The 20,221-nt window shown below is 30.2% G+C and overlaps 1 protein-coding gene across 4 annotated transcripts; it reads left to right on the forward strand.

The window, feature by feature from the left end:
* The first annotated feature begins 930 nt into the window (after positions 1–930).
* heph (polypyrimidine tract-binding protein 1 heph) lies at positions 931–19,916 on the forward strand. 4 transcript variants are annotated; one of them, XR_013877645.1, is made up of 11 exons: positions 932–971; positions 1,256–1,351; positions 1,811–2,117; positions 2,234–2,363; positions 3,078–3,218; positions 3,714–3,957; positions 4,091–4,479; positions 13,859–13,980; positions 14,785–14,920; positions 16,985–17,635; positions 17,818–19,916. XR_013877645.1 is itself a non-coding variant. In XM_080153957.1 (10 exons), the coding sequence occupies exons 2-10, from the start codon at positions 1,342–1,344 to the stop codon at positions 17,138–17,140; spliced, it is 1,635 nt and encodes a 544-aa protein (XP_080010083.1). In that variant the 5' UTR covers positions 932–971; positions 1,256–1,341; the 3' UTR covers positions 17,141–19,916. The 4 variants fall into 4 exon arrangements, 2 of the variants coding, with proteins under 2 accessions (XP_080010084.1, XP_080010083.1); XR_013877646.1 differs by having other exon boundaries at positions 16,985–17,628; XM_080153957.1 differs by having other exon boundaries at positions 16,985–19,916.
* Positions 19,917–20,221: the final 305 nt, after the last annotated feature.

Genomic DNA, 20,221 nt, shown 5'->3' on the forward strand with positions numbered 1-20,221 from the left:
AGCGGTGTTTTTCCATAGACAAATAATTTAACTCTTTTTTATTTTAATAGACAAATCTTAATTCAATTATTCGACACAAAAATTGGTAAAAAATTCGAACATGTCATTTAAAAAATAGTTGAAATTTAATATTTATATTCATTTATTTGTATATGATTTGTATATACTACATACGGTGATCATTCACCGCGTATCTGTGAAATTGTGTGTGTGTATGATGATATATAATTGCTCCCTTTGTTTGTGCTTTACAAATAAGCATATTTATTGTTAATATTATAAATATGTAAAACTGTGCCCTTTCTAAATAGTTATATTTACAAGGAGGGAGGGAAATATTGAACTAGTACCCAAAGATTTATATGTTTGTTTAAAAACTGTGGGTACTTTTTCAAAATCTTGATTGGTTGGTTAAAACTAGCAGTGTCCAAACTTTTCAACAAATAATTTCATCTTCGGAATGAGTAATTTTGGTTTATCTTCTTTGGAGATTATGTACATTGATTTATCGTCCATTGTCTTATCCCTTTGGATCCCTGAGCTATTAATCATAATCATTAATATATTGTTACTGTTTGTGCCTTTCCTTTTAATGAATTATTGTTTTACCTTAGTTTAGTGCTAAGTATATTAATTTTAATATTTAATGCTAATAAGCGCACAAAATAATTATTAGCTTTCTCATTTTTACATATTTGACGTCTAATAAGTATCTTTTTCATATACATTAAGTAAATTAAGTAATCATAGAGAAAGTTGAATTGCCAGATGAATTTTTTTTTTTAAAGTATGTATTTGTATTATTAAGAGAAAAGCTTTAAATCTACCACCTAAAAGTATTAATAGGTATGTTATACCTATCATCATTACTTATTTAATTTACAATAAAATTTTGTATAAACTTAACAACTAGCTATTTGATTTCAGAATTAATGTAACTTATTTAAGACAACTCCTTTTCCTCTATAAAGGTAAATATTATACTTTTTTTCTTACTCTTGCATATATATCTTTATCTATCTAGATAGAAAATCTCTTAAAATGAAATGTCCTTTATATTGTATTTTAATAAGAATTTAACCTTTTTCTACATATATATATTTGAATAGGTAGAGATTTAATTTTTAATACTAATCATAAATACAAAATGTCTTAAAATATCAATGTTTACACATGCATCTTCTATTTTATTCTATCTATCATTTATTATTTTAAAGGTTTATTTGTATAATGATATGTGTTGTCCTTGTCTTAGATCTTTGGAGCTGTGTGTCGTGCCTTCTCTCTCTTCTTTACTATCTTTCTATCCATCTATACTTTCAAAATTATACATTAGATTTAATGACTAAAAGTAAGTATAACATTCTTTTCTTTCTTTGTATTTAGTTTTATTCTAACATCCTTCTCATTTCAATACTGAAGTTGTTTTATTTCATAGAGATTAACCCCCTTAAAAATCTTTCCAATTCTGTTGTATATTATGAAAAGAAGAATAATTTTATTATTCATTTGAAGCACAGCAAATACAAGTCTAAATCAGTTCTGAAGAAAAAGAAAAAAATGAAAACCTAGTAACTTAACATAACCCAAAAAAGTTATAGATACACCTCCCTTGAATAAGTCTTTTGAGTTTAGCATTATGTTAAAATGAATTGTGATGTATCTACCTATGTGCTTTTTATATTTTTAAATCTTACTTTTGGGTGTTCTAGAAAATGTTTTCCTCATTTCAATTCTTTAGATAAGTAAAATTAATTTTTTATGTTTGATCTTCCGTTTGTGCTAAACTTTAAAAGATTGATATAAATAGGAAGCATGGAGACTTTAGACATGGAACAATACCTGACAACTAACGGTCATGATAACAACAACCAGGACGCTAAAAGAATCAAAGTAGAAACCAAAGTCGGAGCTCCCTCCAAAGTTATTCACATCCGTAACATCCCCAACGATGTTACGGAGGCCGAGATCATCCATCTGGGCATCCCCTTCGGCAGGGTCAGCAATGTGTTGGTGCTAAAGGGGAAGAACCAGGCTTTCCTGGAGATGGAGGATGAATCTGCGGCTGTGGCTATGGTCAATTATTTCACAAACTGTGTTGCACAGCTCAGAGATAGGTAGGCCATTTTTTGTTCAATTTATAAAATTCAATATTCTTAAAGTAACAAAACCTTATTTGCTAAATAACCATAAATATCTTTTGATTGAACATAAGTCATTTTAAAATTTTTAGGTCCGTTTACGTTCAATTCTCAACCCACACAAAACTAAAGACTGATCAAACTCATTCAAACTCCAGTGCTAGCGCCCAAGCAGCCCTACAGGCGGCACAGGCCCTTGCGGGTTCGGATGGAAAAGAAACGGTAAGCAGGTTTTTTAAATATATATATTATATCTGAAGAAAAATCAAATACCTATAGGTATGTTTTGTATATTTTAATTTGAGTCTAATACAATACATGAAGTTGATATCTTAAAGTGCTAATAATGACTCTTATGAAGGTTGTAGACAAATTAGTTTTTTTTCTGATTTAAAGTCCTTAAATTCCCGATTTTTTAAGTTGTATCTTTTTTTAGAAAAAGCACTTTATTTATGAGTAATCATGTATTTATTTGACCTTGTATCTATAGGATTTTTTGGCAAAATCAAAGCATTTAAGTTGAAAAATTATCCGGAAATGCCAATAAAAGTTGCTTGCATCTTGTTCAGAAAATTAAAATGAATCATTTAGAATAATGTTACATTACATATCGTATTTCATGCTTTTATTTATAAGAAAGGATTGATTCATAAAAGATTTTTAAAGTTTATTTATTTTTAGAATACCAAGTGATTTTACTTTTTTATTATTATTTGAAGTAGTATGGTCTTTGTTTATGCGTCATAATCTTGCTAACTACTAAACCGATTGATTTCTAATATATTATGGAATCTTTACGCTACATATCTTTTAATATGATTCTAGAGGATTTCATCCTACGAATGTATAGCTCTAATATGTTGGGGTGCATATAAAACTACCCATAAATAGATTCTTAAATCGGTAGTTATCCTATAATTTTGACGTACGTTGTAGACTGGAGGTGTAAATACAGTGCTACGAGTAATAGTAGAACATATGGTATATCCTGTGACCCTGGATGTTATCCACCAGATATTTTCCAGGGTGGGCAAGGTCATGAAGATTGTGACCTTCACAAAGAATAATAATTTCCAGGTAATTTGTCCAAAAACAAAAATAAGAAAAATACCTACCTTTTTTTTTACTTCAAATAGTTTTCTTTTTTATAAGAGTAGATGAATTTATTTAAAAATTAGAAAAATTATATAGAGCTTAAATTTTGTTTTACTTTTAAAAAAAACCTAAGTTAGGTACTGGTCGATTAGGAAGTTTCTCTAAAAAGCTGAAACATGTAGTTTCTGGGATCTTTTGCATCAGATAGTTATACGGACAGATAGACATGTCAAGTAGTGGTATGTAATAGGGGGTTGTGGAGGGGTTTCAACGCCCCCCTTAAAATAGAAATTAGGAATGCCTGCTTTCCCTTTTACACCCCCTGGTGAATTGTTTTACACGCCACTGATTCAAGCACTTAGAACTAGAGCAAAAACCCTAAAGGAAAGGATTATTAAATAGCTATCTTAGGGATTTTGGCTCGTTTTTAAAGACAAATTGGTATCATCTAAGTAACTTAAATAATTTTAATTTCAGGCTTTAATTCAATATCCGGATGTGATAACAGCGCAGGCCGCTAAGCTATCACTTGACGGACAGAACATATACAATGCTTGCTGCACACTCAGAATTGAATATTCAAAATTATCAAACCTTAATGTTAAATATAACAATGATAAGAGCCGGGATTATAATAATCCCAACCTGCCCAGCGGGGATCCAACTATGGATATGTCATCGTTACATCAAACCACAGCCCTGGCTACCCAGCAACAGTTAGGTAAAAGATATTTTTTACTGTATTATTGGGTTTATGTGTCAAAACATCAGAATTAATGCAACTTTAGTATTATGAATAAAATTGTTAGAAGTCTTTAGATTAAAGAATTATAATATCATGTTTCTCGTTTTAGGTATGCTGGGTTCTCCTTTCGCCGCCATGGGACTTGCCGGCTTGACTGGCCTAAACCAGTTTGCCGCTGCAACCGCCATACCCGGCACTCTTGCATTACCCGGTATGGCCGCAGGCTTTCCTTACCAGGCGGCGGCCGCAGCCGCGTTGGCAGCTGGTGCCCAGCAAGGCGTCCGGCTGCCTGGCCTGACCGGTCCGCCGGGAGCCAACACTGTGCTGTTGGTGTCCAACCTGAACGAGACTGTGATTGAGCCGGATCATTTGTTTATGCTGTTTGGTGTGTACGGGGATGTACAGCGGGTTAAGATTTTGTTCAACAAGAAAGACACAGCTCTCATCCAAATGAGCGAACCACAACAAGCCTTGCAAGCTATTGCAAACCTTGATAAGGTTAGTAAACATACAGTATTCTTCAATTTAGGTCAAAAGGTACATTATAATATATAGTAGGTATATTAACTTGAAATACTATAAAATTAACATCTTTAACTTTAAAAAATCCTACGTTTTTCACGCTTTTATTTGAATGTGTATAATCACAATATAACAGGTCATATTTGTCAACACGGTTTTGCAAAAATTTTGTGTAAAAAATGCATGTTTTGCATAGAGAAAATAATAAAAGAGAGAAATCGAGGTATTTGAAGGACTAAAATAGGCAGTGGGCCTAGAGGCCTATATTGAGCAATTGCCGCGCTGAATTTTTAATGTTATTCCACCACTTTTCAAAATGGGAATATCTTAAAATTAAATATAATTTCAAGACAAATATAGTTGCTGTTTGAAGCATAAATCTAATTTTTATAGGATGAAATAGAAATATTTTGAATTATCATCCATTCTGATGAAACCTAATGGAAGAATATAAAATTATCATTATTAATTTTTCATGACTTTGCTACTGACTTTAATCATAACACTCATTATTAGCTTATAAGATTTATATTGCAGTCTATCTAACTTATATTTTTTAATAAATAAACGTTTTTACAAATCTAATATGAACATTTGATTGTAAATTATAATAATCAGTTTTTCAGTGCCATCTAGCTTTGGATATAGAACTAGAATATCAAAGCGTTTATAAATTTTTATTTTGCCTGTATTTTTCTTGTTTTGGATTTTTGTCACTAAAGGGCCAAACCCTGAGGGGTAAATAACATCACTTGAAAATGTTAAAGATATTGTATAAACGAGTATTGTCTGAGAAATAACATAGATAGCATTACAGATTATTCACTTATTTAGATTATTCAGTTATGAAATTTTTTATTTAATATTTAGCCTTAGTTTTAATGTATGTCTTTGAAGTAGACAACTAGCGAACCTGGTGGCTGAGAGCTAAACTATTAATTTTTTATTAGTAAACATTTAAAAGTTTTATCATGTTAATTAGATTTAAATATTACATTTAGGCTAATTTGAAAAAAAAAAATTTTTTTTGATCATAAAAGGTGAACCCTCCTATTTTTAAACTAGGCGAAACATACTTTTCTGCTGCACTAAGACCGTCCGCGGCTGTTTGTTTTTTAAGATTCTAAATCAAATTGTATTTAAAATATTTTCTTTAATTTTTTTAAAAACATAATAAATTACAGAAAAATAATAATAATTGATAAGATAAAATTTTTTTATATTTTTTTTTACATATATAGAATAGGTTATGATTAAGATGCAAAAAGCCGCGGACGGTTTAGATAAATAGCAGACAAATTATTTTAGTAGGGGGGAAGTAATATTTTACAATGAAATTGGGGTGAGTATTCATCCTCTTATCCTTTTTCCTTATGATGTTTTGTCAAATGGGTCAATTCTAACACTAAATTAACAATCTGTTCAAAAAATATATTTTTATTAAATATATTAAGTACCTTAAAATTAAAATTTTATTATTACGTAGTCTTTTTTATTTGTGTTAAAACGTGTGAAGTTGCAATTTTTTGTCAAGTCAAGGGATTTTGTTTGAGATAAGGTTGAACTTATTTAATATTTCTATGTGCCTAAAAAGATAAAGGCTCAATACTTTTTTGTTAGAGTAGCTACTATATTGCTTACTTTGACGATACTGTAACGTCACGTAACAAGCTTATGATAACACATCTCTAAGCACAATTGAAAAGTGTATTTAACCCATTCCATAAAAATCTCTTTTGTCTTACCCTTGCTAAAAATAACAATGTATTTTTTATGAGCATGTTATTGAACATATATGCATTGCATAGAAAAAAAGTCATGTCTAAAGCCGAATTTAATACAACGCTTCCTTAAGATTTTGATGACATTTTTTTCTATGAGCTGTGTAACATTTAAAAGTTTATGAAACACATTTCTAAATGTCATTACATGAAAATCAAAACTTGTATACTATTTTCTCTTTAGTACCTAGTACATCTACTTTTTAAGAGGGCATGTCTCTAAAATCGCCCTTGTACCAAAGATACATGAAATACGGATTTGCTGTATAGTCCAGTACACACACACACATACACACACACGCATAAACATTACCAACTGACACACTGGACAACTCTGACTAGACTATGATAGAGCTTCTTTATAATAAACTTGCGGCTGCACCCCTGGCATCCAGCAGCTCTTTTATCACTGGGGCAGAGAAGAGTTTAAATCTGAAAATATGATATGCAGTGGAGGGTTCGTAATAGAAAATTCAACCACTTCTTAAGATTTAGACAAAAAACCTTACTACAGCATATCAAAGGGGTAGTTTCACGAAATGCACTTGAAATTAATTTAGTGAACCGCATATTTTATCCTGGTTAAATGGTTAAACTACATTTATATGGCATATATTTGAAAGAATTTCAATTTTCTACCACGTAGTTTTTAAAATATCAAGACTTGAAAATCGTCTTTTTAAATTGCATACATCACAAAAAGACAATTTTCAAGTCTTGATATTTTAAAAACTACGTGGTATAAATTTAAATTTATTTCAATTATATGCTATATAAATGTAGTTTAACCCATTAACTAGGAAAAAATATGCGGTTCACTAAATTAAGTTCAAATGCATTTCGTGAAACTACCCCTTATCGTATTTTGATTTCTTTATTTTTTCTCCAACTGTCCTTAAAACATATAGTTTCATATGAAAAGTATATAAAAAAAGATTTTAAAAATCTACCTATTAGATATAGAACTTTTTCTAAAATATTTAAGGACTATCTAAATTCTCTTTAATAGTAAGTTTTAAGAATTTAAAAAAATGTTAGAAAGAAAGAGATGACAAATTAGGGCAATGTTTTTGTTCTTCACACATAAAAAGTGATCTCATTGCTAGAATCTTTGTTTTTTTTTAAATGCGTAGCATCTCTATATATCCTTCTTTGCTTATATCACTGATTATGTCGTATTTTAAGGATAAATTTTTTTTTATTTTTAAAAGTTACGCGTTTTCAGTAGAATCTTTAATATTTCTACTTTATCAATTGTTAGGTAGTTAAGTTGTTGCTCTTGGTTTGGATCTATGACAGTTTGTTTCTTGTTTTTTTTCTGTAGTTTAAAATGCTTCAATTAGATAATTGTTTCTTTAGAAAATATTTGTGTGTGAGCTCATCAACAAATTGCATTTTTAGGCCAATTTGTCTTTTTTTAACGCATGCTTGTTTGGGGTGTAAAGATACTCTATAACTAATTTGATTACAAATGATATTGATGCATAATTTGTGCAAATGTACGAATATTTAGATCAAGCGCTCGACATTGTAGAAATAAAACATTTGAATCATGGAAAGAAACAATGTAGCGGGTTTCGTCGTATTTTCACAGTAGCCTTTCTCATATTTCTAGCTCCTTCGGGGCCTATTTCCTAACCCTGAGGGGCAATCATTATTATTTACATAACCTAACCTAAAAACCTGCTGTGAAAACACGACGAAACCCACTACTTCGTTTTCTTCGATTAGGGCGATTTTCTTACTTTGAATTGAATAGATAGATCTCTCCGTTACATTAGAAGTATTTATTAGTTACAAAGCCATGCGTTTAATGAGCTATTTGTTCATGCTTATAGTAATAATTTTTTATTGATAAATATAAATTGAGGTTAATAAGAGGTCGGCTTAATCATAGATTAGAAGAAAATTATTTTAAATAATTTCTTTCAAAATTATTATGTATAACACTTCATTGCTCTTTTTACATAAAATAATTTTAACTCAAAATGTTTTGCTACATATGGACAAAATTGTCCTTTAATAATGTTAAAAACAAATATTATAGAGTTAAAAATGTAATTAATAATATGGAAGGGGTCGGGTTAATCATTAATCTTGTTTCGTAGAAAGCTTTCTGTTTATTTATTATGTGTCAAAACTATCAACAATGTAGCATTTTTAGCAGAGTAGATACTCAATAATTAACTGTTTCGAAATCAGTAAACATTGTATGTTTTAACACACTTACATCTGAATCTGTTATGAATAATTGCGCCATCTTTGGATAAAAACCTGTAGGTAGTTAACAGATTTTTTGTTAAAATTCTTTAATATATCAAGAAATATTCAAAAGGCTTTTTTATTAAACAAATAAAGCAACATTTTATTAGATAAAGGTTATCCCAAAATTAAACATTAGACAATAAACTTTTGTGTTTGTACTTTAAAGTTCAGTGCAAAAAGATTTGGGGTAACAATAAGAAAACTTTAAATTTACAAAATATTTTCAAAGTATTTACTTTAAAAGCAATATGTTTAAGTTCAATAAACTTATTTGCTTTGTTATGTTCGAAAAAAAGTTTATATTGATCGTAGATTACTTTGTAAATTGCTTTTAAATTCCTAAGGTACAAATTGCTGCAATTTTAAAACTTTTTATTATACCTCTAATCTGTAATTGCAGCACCTTACACAGTGAGCCCAGGAATCCAACTTTGTGGAAAAAAATATTTAGGCTCAAAAATCGAACTTTAGAAAATCAATTAGTTTAAATGTCTATGTTAATATTCATCATATTAGAGGAGGTTTGCACTTTTAAATCAATGAAAAATATAAAAAATTAAAGTTTTTATGGCCTTCTGAAGTTGTTACCCTGGAATTCACGGAATTTAGATACAAAAATCTCCCAAAAAAATGTTTATTTTTTATTTTTTTGTTTTACCTGCCATTTAATCAAATATTACCTTAAAACGTAATGTAATACCATTTTAGAACCGTTGTGCAATTATCTAACGCTGGATAACAAGAAACAAAATAGTTTTGTATAAAAAAACCTCTTAAATCCATATTAAAGAAAGTCAGTGAAATTGCAAGATAAAGCACATTGAATATTTTTTTATGCTCTGATTCAATTACCTTGATCTTTTTAGCAACGAGATGAAAACTTTTAGGATTGAGTTCTAGCATTATTTAGGCAATATATAAGAAGATCCCGTTGGTCTTATTAACTTTCACTTAGTTGCTTAAGCTCTATAGACATTTTTGTAAAGGTCATATGCAACTTTATTAAGCTAAATTTAGTGTATAATCCTATAAAAGAAACAGAAGGATCTTGCTAATCACTGAACTGATATGGTTCTCCTTAAAATAGGTTCATATAAGTCCTGCAAAGGTTAATAACTATTTTGGATATTTTGGAAGAGGGTACTACCACCCTCTAAAGAGAAATCGCCCCAAGAAAAAAAATCGCCCCCTTTCCAAAATAAAAAAAAAAATTCTTCAATTTTTCTTCTTATAAATAAAATTAAGACTGAATGTTTGTTGACTCAACCCCCCCCCCCCAAAAAAAAATATAGGATATGTAAATATGCCCCCCCCCCCCCCTTTCTTGTGGTTCATCCTCTGCATTTTTGATTTGGAAACAAATATGGTTACAAAACTTAGTATTCTCATTATCATTTTTAGGTTTCTTTACAATAATTTTATGTTTTTCTACAATCAAGTTTCTAATTTGATTTCTAAACTTCTTTTCTTCACTCGTATCAAGGTTTTTAATGTTTAAATCAGACAGTATCTTTGGCAGAACTATACTTGCTTTGTCTTTGCTCATCCAAGGTTCTTTATCAAGGTAATCTATGACATGTCTATTAGTAATGCTAAATGTCAAAAGCATGTTGACTGATCAATTAATTATAATTGACTAATTGATTAAAACGCGGGAAATGTGTAGCATATAATTGATTGTCTGTCTGTATTTTTCTCTCTGTTTAACTGTAGGATCTTGCTGGCTTCCAAGAAAATACAGTTCGCCAAATCATTTATGGCATAATTTGGCTCAATGATTTCATATAATACATTGTAAAACTAAAAAAAATATATATAAATGATACTAAAATTATTTTTTTGTAAAAATTTAAATTATAAAAACATCGATTGACTATTGCATAGTAAATAGTTAGATTAAATTTGGCAACCTAATTTAACAGTATTTTTATACCATCTAGCCAGCAGCTAGCCTGCCATTCCCTTTTTCCTACACCCTTTGGTTATACCCCAAGGGCAAGCTTCATCTCTTGTCATCCTATTAGTCAATTTCAAACCCCCTTTAAAATCCGCCAGCAATTGAATTGATCAACTTTAAATTTAGTAAGATCTTAATTTTTTTTGTAAATGTTTGTTTTTGGCCAGCTAGGCCGGAAACAAAAAATTATGGGGGGGGGGGGCGGATAATTTGTGGGGGAGGGAGGGCAGCCCGGACCAGCCTAGCCTAAATTTTCACAAAAATATAAATAAAGTAGTTCATTTAATTTAAGGCAGGGGATGAGTGGTTCTAGGCTGACCTGGTCCTGCCCCCCCCCCCCCCCCCCCCCCGGCCCCTATTAACAGAACGAAAAGGAGGGGCCGTGGGGGGGGGGGGCAGAGGTGAATAAAATTTAAAATCTTTTCATCTGCTAGTTAAAATATTTAATTTTAAATTAAGTAAAAATTTGTCAAAGTATCAATATTTTACATTGTTTTAAGCAGGGGGAGGGGGGGGGGGAATGTTTTGCCTCACTCGTCGCCCCTGGGGATGAGGGGGGTGACTTTTAGGTTAAAGGAATTTTTCTTATATATATATATCAAAGTACATTTTGTTGAAATAGATTTAAAAATAAGCGAATTAGAAGAAAAATCTCTTATTTTTTCCCTTTTGGGGGGTGAATTTTAACCCCTCCCCAGTAGCCCCAGTGGGGGTTTAGAGTAGATTTTGTATCTAATACAGAATACTCTAAATACCTTTCAAATAAAAAAAAGAATTGAATTTGATGGAAAAAATGAGAAAGTTAAGATAAGAATTATGAATATTATTCACTTTGGGGGGGGATATCTTGGCCCCCCAATCATCTTGGGAGGGGGGGAGGGTGTAATTTTGTTAATTCTGTAAAAGGTACTATAAAAACCCTTCAATTAAAAAAAAAATTGTTCGATTTGGTTAAAAAATAAGGAAGTTATTAATTTTTTCCACAAAATTGGATTCCTGGGCTCACTGTGCCTTATTCTTTCAACCTTTTAAGTTAACCGTATAAAAGCTTTAATCTTGCGGGGCCCTATCTTAATGGCAGCAGTCATGCAGGGCTTTACCAAACCTTTAATACTTAACCTAACCAAATAAGAACTACTTTTGTGTAAAATCTTTGTTGAGCCCAAATATTCACAAGTTGAAGTTGACATTTTCTTGTATAAAGTTCTAAATATTTGTCTACAAAAACATGCAAAATTTCCCCGCTTAAAAAAGAAATAATGTAAAAGCTGCCGCTTTTTTTGTCGAGCAGCTGTGTAAATGAACTTTCATTAATTTTATTTATATGCTGTATCTTAGTATGTAGATAAGATAAAAGGTTATTCATTTCTAAACGCTCCCAGGTTTATTGATTTTTATACAGATTTTTTTAAAGGTTCGCTTCTCTTATCATTTATACTGTTGATTTATCTCAAAGATTATAGCCTAAACACAAAAACTTACAAATTTGAGATTTAGTTTAATAATCATATCCAACTTTTCGGCTGTTCTAGATATTTTAATGGACACACAAACGAACACACATATAGAAGACAATTACTTACTTTAGTTGTTTAATTTGTTTAGATAAATGAGTTTCCCTTGAAACATGTGTCTTTTATGTTAACTTATTTAGTCTAGAGCTTTGATAATGATATTTGTTAAGGGATTAGAATCTCTCAAATAAAGGCATAAACATAATACTTTACATTTGCTGTAACAAGCGTGATTATTTCCACAAGTTGAGAAGCATTTTGTTTTGTTCATTATAGCAAGGATGAAAATCTTAACTATTTGGACAGCAATAAGTCTTGAGACAAGTATGTGCATAACTACAAGAATACTTGGCAAGTCTAACATTGATAATTATACATATTAGTAGAAATGATGATCTAGCCTTAAGTTTAAATCTTTTCCTTTACCTATTAGATAAATACCTATAGATTTGTGCCGACTAGAACTAATCTTACAGTAGCTGCGCTATTTATGTATTAAAAGGTGTGATATGTCCTGGTTAATTATTATGTTAACAAGGAGGGGGGGGGGGGGAGTTCTGACACATTTGCGTAAACCTGGTGTATAGGCTTTATCTTTGGACTGAGAGGATAGGTTATTAGGGATAAAATCATTCTTATATGATGAATTTCCCCCAGATTTAAGATTTTTTGGATAGGCCTCCAGGTTCCAGAGCTCCAGGCCTCCAGGTGGTCTCTGTACAGGTAAAAATTAAAAATAAGATTTTTTTTTTTGAAGAGTTAGAGGTTAACTTATAAAACAAAATATGCATCTTTTTGATTGTTATTCACATATTTGGAGAAAAAAACATACATATTTAATGTCGTAAGCTAACATCTAACTCTTAAAAAAAAAAAAAAAATTATCATTTTTACCTGTAAAGAGACCACCTGGAGGCCTGGAGCTCTAGAACCTGGAGGCCTATCCAAAAAATCTTAAATCTGGGGGAAATTCATCATATAAGAATGATTTTATCCCTAATAATCTATCCTCTCAGTTCAAAGATAAAGCCTATACACCAGGTTTACGCAAAAGTGTCAGAATTCCCCCCCCCCCTTGTAACAAAGAAAAGGAAAAATACAAAACTAGAATAAACAAAGAAAACCTTTCAACAGTATAAATGCATTAATCTTTCACATTCTCTTTGTGGATTTAATTTTAGATTGTTCCAGTTTTAAGTAATTGACAGTTTTTTAGTCGAATCCTTTACTAAGATATGCAATTATAAGGTTCATAATTTAATGTTTATTAATATAAGTATAAATCTTTGTTTAGCATTTCAGATAAAGTAACACCGTAATCATAAAAATAACACTTGTTCAGGCTTAATTGATACAATTCTTAAAGAATAGTACTTGTTTATATTTAGTACAAATAAATCCAGAAATAAGGCATAGCCAACAAGCGAAATAAATTTAAAATAATAATCTATAAAGGTCGTCTTTACTAAGAAGCGTTGCCCACCAAAATCACTAAAAAATCTGCTGAAATTACCAAATATTCGAATTAATCCCGTTGTTGGTTACAGCTGATACAAAGGGAGAGGTAGGTTTTGGGTAAAATCCGTAAAGGTGTGTGTTTTAAGGCTTAAAAATAGTAGTAAAACGATAATATTCACTAAATATGTGTATTTCTTATTGAAAAGAACTATACCTAGACAAACATTTTTTTAAAAAAGTTAACATAAATTTTTATCGTTCTACTACTGTTTTTTAACTTAAAACACATAACCTTTACGGATTTTTCCCGAAACCTACCTCTCTCTTATAATTTTCTTTAAAAAGATTACATTCATTCATAACAAATATTTTCTTTTTAGGTGAAATTATTTGGTAAAGAGTTGCGAGTAATGAACAGTATTCACAACGCTGTGCAGATGCCGAAGGAAGGACAACCTGATGCTGGCCTAACTAAAGATTATACAAACAGCAGTCTACACAGGTACGCACAGAGTCAGGGACGCTAAACTATAAAGAATTTAAAAGAATTCTAAAATTTTCCACCTCTTAAAGAGTTCAAGAACACAATTTTTTACTTATTTACTTATTAGTTAGGTTAAGTGAGTGTAGGGTAGGGCTGTCCCTCAGGGTAAAAACACACAAATACTACACATACACATTATATTCATAATACCAATATTTTCATTATTAATGAATAATATTTTGTTCTCTTTATTAGATTACCTAACTTAAAGCTTTGCTTCAGATCAAAGATTGTGTAAGATTAACATGACGGCTTATATTTATTTTCTGTTGTATGTAATATGATATGATTAAAAGATTGCTTACTCATAAAAGTGTTTAGGATTAGGTTCTTTATCTGAAAAAATATTCATGCAAGTTTATTGAAGGAAACGCAGGGAGTTGAACAATAACATTAACTTTTAGTTTTAAATAAGATTATTATAGGGCATTATTAGGAAGTAGTTTCAAATAATACCTAGATAACTTCCTTAACGATGACAGTTTCATTTTATTCTAAGGGTGATTTCTCATGGGAGGGTGGTGGACTGGTACCCTCCCCCAAAATAGTTATAAACCTTCTCATTACCTATTATAAGCTACATTGCAAAGGAGAACGGTATCGGTTCAGCGGTCAGAGAGATCCTTCGGTACACACAGTTAGACGACACGACACACAGTACACATAGACATCCTGTTACTTTTATATAAGGATTAAAATACTGTCAAACAAAATTCTCGTATTGATTTTGTTGAAAATAATTTCACTTTGCTATTATTACAGGTTTAAGAAGCCAGGAAGTAAGAACTACCTGAATATCTATCCCCCCAGCTCCACCCTCCATATCTCGAACATAGCACCCCCGGGCGAGGAGGCTGATGTCAGGGCCGCATTTAAATCCATTGATATTGAAGTTCAGGTCAGTATTTATCAGGTTGCGCAGTGATAGTAAGCAATTTTTATAAAAGAAAAAAATCATAGCTAACTGTTTTATTTCATGTGAAAAAGAACAAAATTTTGTAAAACAAATTATTAAAAGCTAATCTTATTTTATAACGCAAGATGAATTTTTAATAAATCGGGGTTTTAAAGTCACTCTTTCACACTTAACATGAAAAATTAGCATAATTAGGTTGATTTATATCGTGAATTATGCATTTACCGCATTTTTCAGTGGATTTTACTTATTTCCCTCTGCATCATTTTTAAATAGTAGCTTTGACAAAAAGGGCGGATGGGGCGGCAGATGTTAGCCTCCTCCATAAAATATTTACCTATTTTTTATGTAAAAAAATATAATATTTTGGGGAGCATTATCTTGATATCCTTTTAAAAAGGCCAGGACAAAAACTGGTATTTAAAAAATTGTTTTATAGGTTTATGAGATCTTATACCAGACGTTTAAAATAACATACTCAAAAAGAAAATTTATTGAAATATAAATGAGTTTATGATTCACTTTAGTTTAGGTTAGTTTTGGACTACTCCCTCTTGGGCCTTAAAAAATTATAGTTTTAAAAAATAAGGAGGTTGGTGTTTTTTGTGATGTCCATACACTGTCGGAATAAACGATTCTGCCGGGAATTATCTCGAAGAAGTGACCCGAAATTTTCTTGCAACAACTTTACATTCCTCGTCGTGTCTTTGTGCAAATAGCTTAGGATGCCTCATTACATTCTTTTTCATACTCAACTTTTTAGTAGCGCAGCTACCTAGTACTAGGGTATCAACCGCTCAACTCATTAACATGCACTGGTTATTTGTTAGATGCTACTAAAATCCTTGGGTGTTAAGCAGGGGCGTCCAAGCTTTTTTTTTGGGGGGGGGGGGGGGGTAAAATGGCGCGCAAATTCCCCCCCCCCCAAAAAAAAAAAAAATAATTTTACCCCTGTGGTAACATTTTCTTGTGGAGGGTAATTACCCCCCATGAAATCTGTTGGCGTTTAATAATGTAAAAAGGTATCTACCTAATTATGAAATAATTAGTAGTAAAAATGCGCGCGAAGCGCGCCAAAATTTGTTTTGTTAGGAATTATTTATTTTTTGGATGGGTATTCCCCCCCCCCAAAAAAAAAATTGTTTTTTTTTTGGGGGGGGGGGGTAAATTCCCCCTCCTAAATGGTTGGGGATGCCTACGGCATTTGAGAATCTAAGGAGAATCCCGCCCATACAAGATGAGGTATAATTAGGGTATTACAGTACATCCACTGGACGGACTATCATTAATGATTGCGATGAAAATAAAGGTGTCTTTCTCCTTTTATACTACTAAATACTAAATATATTATGTAGGGTTTCATTGTTTGCTGCGATACTGGTGTACATGATTTTACTAGTTAATTAGGCAGAATATTTTTATAAAGAAAATGTACCTATGTCTTTTTTTCATTAGTAATTCAACTTACATATCACATTTCATGTGCAGAAAAAAATAATTTTGGGAGAAATGATCCATTTAAAGTACCTATAAGAATTACATTGTTCATAACAGAAAAGAAAATCTAGTAATGAACAAATAAAATATGTAGAATCATTGGGATTTTTTAATGGACAATCTAATTGTCATCCCTCTATAATTCTGTTTTAAACCCTATATGCTATACAGGAATAAGGTATAGCCGACAATCAAAATAAATCTAAAATAATATTTGGAGGACAGATAAAAAGTTCGTCAATTTTATCCCCCCAAAGGATAGCTGATTTTTTTGGGAATCAATTTTGTTTAGATTCCTTTAGACTTTAAGCAAACCAGTAGAAACAATAAATATAATATATCCGTGGATAATGTAACAGGGGGAAATTGTCGTTTATTTTTGTTGCTAACATGGACATCATTATTAGTCAGTTCATTCATCTAGTAGGGGGGGGGGGTGTCGATATTTTAGCCAGCTACAAGTTTTACTTTACTAAGCGTACATAATAATCTGGTGTAAGATCTAAGTAATAATAAATCCTTTGTAGTAAAAAATATTTTCTATTTTAGGCATTCAGGTTTTTCCAGAAGGACCGTAAGATGGCGCTGGTGAAGGTGAACTCCATCGGGGACGCCATCACTGCCCTCATCAAGCTGCACAACTACCCCCTCTCAGAGAACTGGCATCTTAGAGTTTCCTTCTCAAAAAGCACAATCCAAACTTAAAGCTAATACACCCAAAACCATTTTCTACCATATATTTTTTTTCTGAAAAGAATGGGTATAGAAGAGGGCTGCTAAAAGTAATATACGTTCTGTATGCGTTTTACCAAATGAATGAAGAAAATATTTTCTAACAGAATACCAAGTAAAAACAGTGATTTAAGCATGAAAAATATTATTACCAATATTGTAGATAGAAATTGGTATTTTCGTGGATTTTATGAGAAAATTAATATTACTGTATTGTATTTCATTTATATTACTAAGGCCTAAAAGAAACTACAGCACAAAAAAAGAAAAAATCCTTTTATAAAAAAGTGTTTTGTAATGTATTTTTCGAACAAGAAATAATTAATACTGCATTTCTAAATTTTTTATGATAAAATTGATCAGATGTCAACAAATGTTCAAAAATTATATCAAAATTTCTAAAAATGATTCTAGAATGTTTTATCATAGTGAGTAGAAATATTTTTCTATACATATTTTATGTAAAGGGTTTGTTCCATGAAAGAGTTTTGCTACCTAGCAGTGAAATCAATGATATTTTGTTGGTATTTAAGAAACAGTTTTTATACGTAATTTTGTCCTTTTTATAGCTAAGTTTTAATGATTAAGCAGATAAATCCTCCAATTTTTCTTCATGGAACAATCCTGTTAATATTAAAAATGCCTAAAAGTTACAACCATTGCGTGCCTTCAAGTAACTAAAAGCTCTTTCTGAAACTGAAATGAACAAAAAGTATTTTTCTTATAAATCTTTATATTGATGTATTGTGTCCTTAGTTTTGAGTAGGGTTGTAAACAAGATATATTTATATATTTTCTAAATCATATTATAGTAATATTATATTGTTTAGTGTAGAATTAAGATTTTATGTAAGTTACCTGAATAAAAACGTAACAATAGTTAATCCATAAAAGATTAAGAGTTGGGTAATTTTTGTAGAATTTTTTTTATTAATTAAATGAAAGACACTAAAAGTAAACAGTAAAAAACTTTCAACTTTTAATTACCTAAACCTTTCTACCGTTCTTTGCCTTTTTAATGAATTTATTTTTAATTTTGTGCATTTGAAGCGAGAAAAAAATGTATAAGCTGCCTTGAAATAGTCCTTAGAGTTTAACATAATCTACCTGCCTTTTAAAAAGTGGCCTTACAATTTTGTGATCTTTTTAGATAACTGAGATTTATTTTACTTAGAGGGTAGTATCAAATGAAAATTATATTAAAAATCTCTTATACATAAAAATGACAATCCGCAAAAAAAAGAATCAGTTAAAGAAAAAACCGTGATGTATTTATGTATTCTAACTGTAATAAATTGTATTATTATAAACCTAAGATGATATGAAAAAAATTGCTTGTGTATCACAAAAAGACAATTATTTACTCTTTTAAAGTCACAAAGTATTGTCTTTGTTAGAAAAAATAACAGAAAACATGATTTTTTTTACCATAATTGAATATTATTTATATTTTCATGTTTAGTTACAATGTATTGATAAATAGAGACCAAAAATTTCATATTTACCATCTTTTTTTCTTACTTTTTTTACTCTTTACTTTCTACCTTTATTAATTCTTATTTTCGTTACTGTACTATAGTTATATCATTGTAATTGTGCTTTGTTTTTAAAATTGAAATCATTTTCTATTTTATATATTTAAGCACATTTAATGTAAATATTCTTTGTAATGCTTGCTATAATCTTTATTATTCATTTTCATGTTCCTTAATCTTAAGTATAACGATCATAAAAACTTTATAAAATTAACCAAAAAAATTATTAATGATCGTTCCTTTTTTCTGTCTTATAGTTCATTGGCAAATGAAAAAAAAATTCTTGAAACATTAAACTCCAAAGATTTAATGAATTCTCAAATCATTGTAATTTTAAAATGGTTACCTTATGAAATAGTTACCACAACATTTACAAAAAGTCTTTCTAATTCGTATCCCTTTCCCTCAAAAATTGGTCCAAAATTCTTGCCAAAAAATCAGCCAAACAACCCAGAAAATCTTTCTATTCATTTGCCAATCCTATGTATTTACTATTTACTGTATGTTTAAATTAAATAATGAATTATGTTTACTTGTTTCTATCTCTATAATCTGGAACTATTTTCACCCTTAAAACTACCTTTTTCTTGAATATTTCTAAATCATATTATTTCTCATTAATTAGCTTTCAATTTGATCTAAAACATTGAATTTATATAGAAATATTATTCATAATATATTATTTGCATTTGAAAAAGTCTAAAATTAACGAGTAAGGTTGGGTGATTATTGTAAACCAAAATCATGAATATAATTTGAAATTTATCTGGTATTAAGAATATAAGGGGGACTTACTATAAAAGAAAGTAAAATAGCCTATCAAAATTGTTAATTACAACCTACGTTTCTGTGGCAAATTTCTTCAGTTTTTTTCGGATCTTGCGAAAAAAGGCTTTTCTGGCTTATTCTAGGAATTTTTTTCTTTTAGAAACGTTTTTTTTTGTTTGGAATAAGAGGAAATAACACTTTATTTTTTCATTTTTGTATCTGCGATCAAAGATGATATTCTTTTTTTTTTAAGCAGAAAAGCTTCATTTTTTACTTCTAATATGATTAGTACCCCCTTTATGATAAAAACGGCCTACTCCCTGATACAGTATTGAATGGTTCCAAAGATAGAGCTACCTATAACTATTATCATACTTGTTTATTATTTTCTCTCTTTGTCTTGTGAAAGAAGAAATGTATTGAAATAAATTTCATTGCTAAGCCTATTATATTTGTTATATGATATACCTAGATAGTTTTGGGAATTCTTGTATTCAGAGAGGGATTGAACATTGGATTATAAATTGCACTGATATCCAAAGTTTTTATCAACGGTGGCCCGAAAAGTCTGACTTTAATTGCATTTTGATTGGTTCGTTCCAAACTACTAGTTTCCAACTTTTCAACCATTAATCTTAATTTACTGAAGATAATTTTGTTTTTCATAAATTTTCGTACATATTTAATACAAATAAACACTGTTTAAGAAGGCGGAATCTAAAAATTTTCAATTATCCAGAAAGAGAGTAAA

Source organism: Acartia tonsa, chromosome 3, assembly GCF_053477335.1.
Source record: "Acartia tonsa isolate MP-2025a chromosome 3, ASM5347733v1, whole genome shotgun sequence".
In the NCBI taxonomy this organism is placed as follows: domain Eukaryota; kingdom Metazoa; phylum Arthropoda; class Copepoda; order Calanoida; family Acartiidae; genus Acartia; species Acartia tonsa.

Bases quoted from the DNA above. Each gene is read 5' to 3' on its own strand.
- heph (XM_080153957.1), top strand. The intron at 3,219-3,713 runs GTAATTTGTCCA...TTTTAATTTCAG, and splicing joins CAAAGAATAATAATTTCCAG to GCTTTAATTCAATATCCGGA. The intron at 13,981-14,784 runs GTACGCACAGAG...CTATTATTACAG, and splicing joins ACAAACAGCAGTCTACACAG to GTTTAAGAAGCCAGGAAGTA.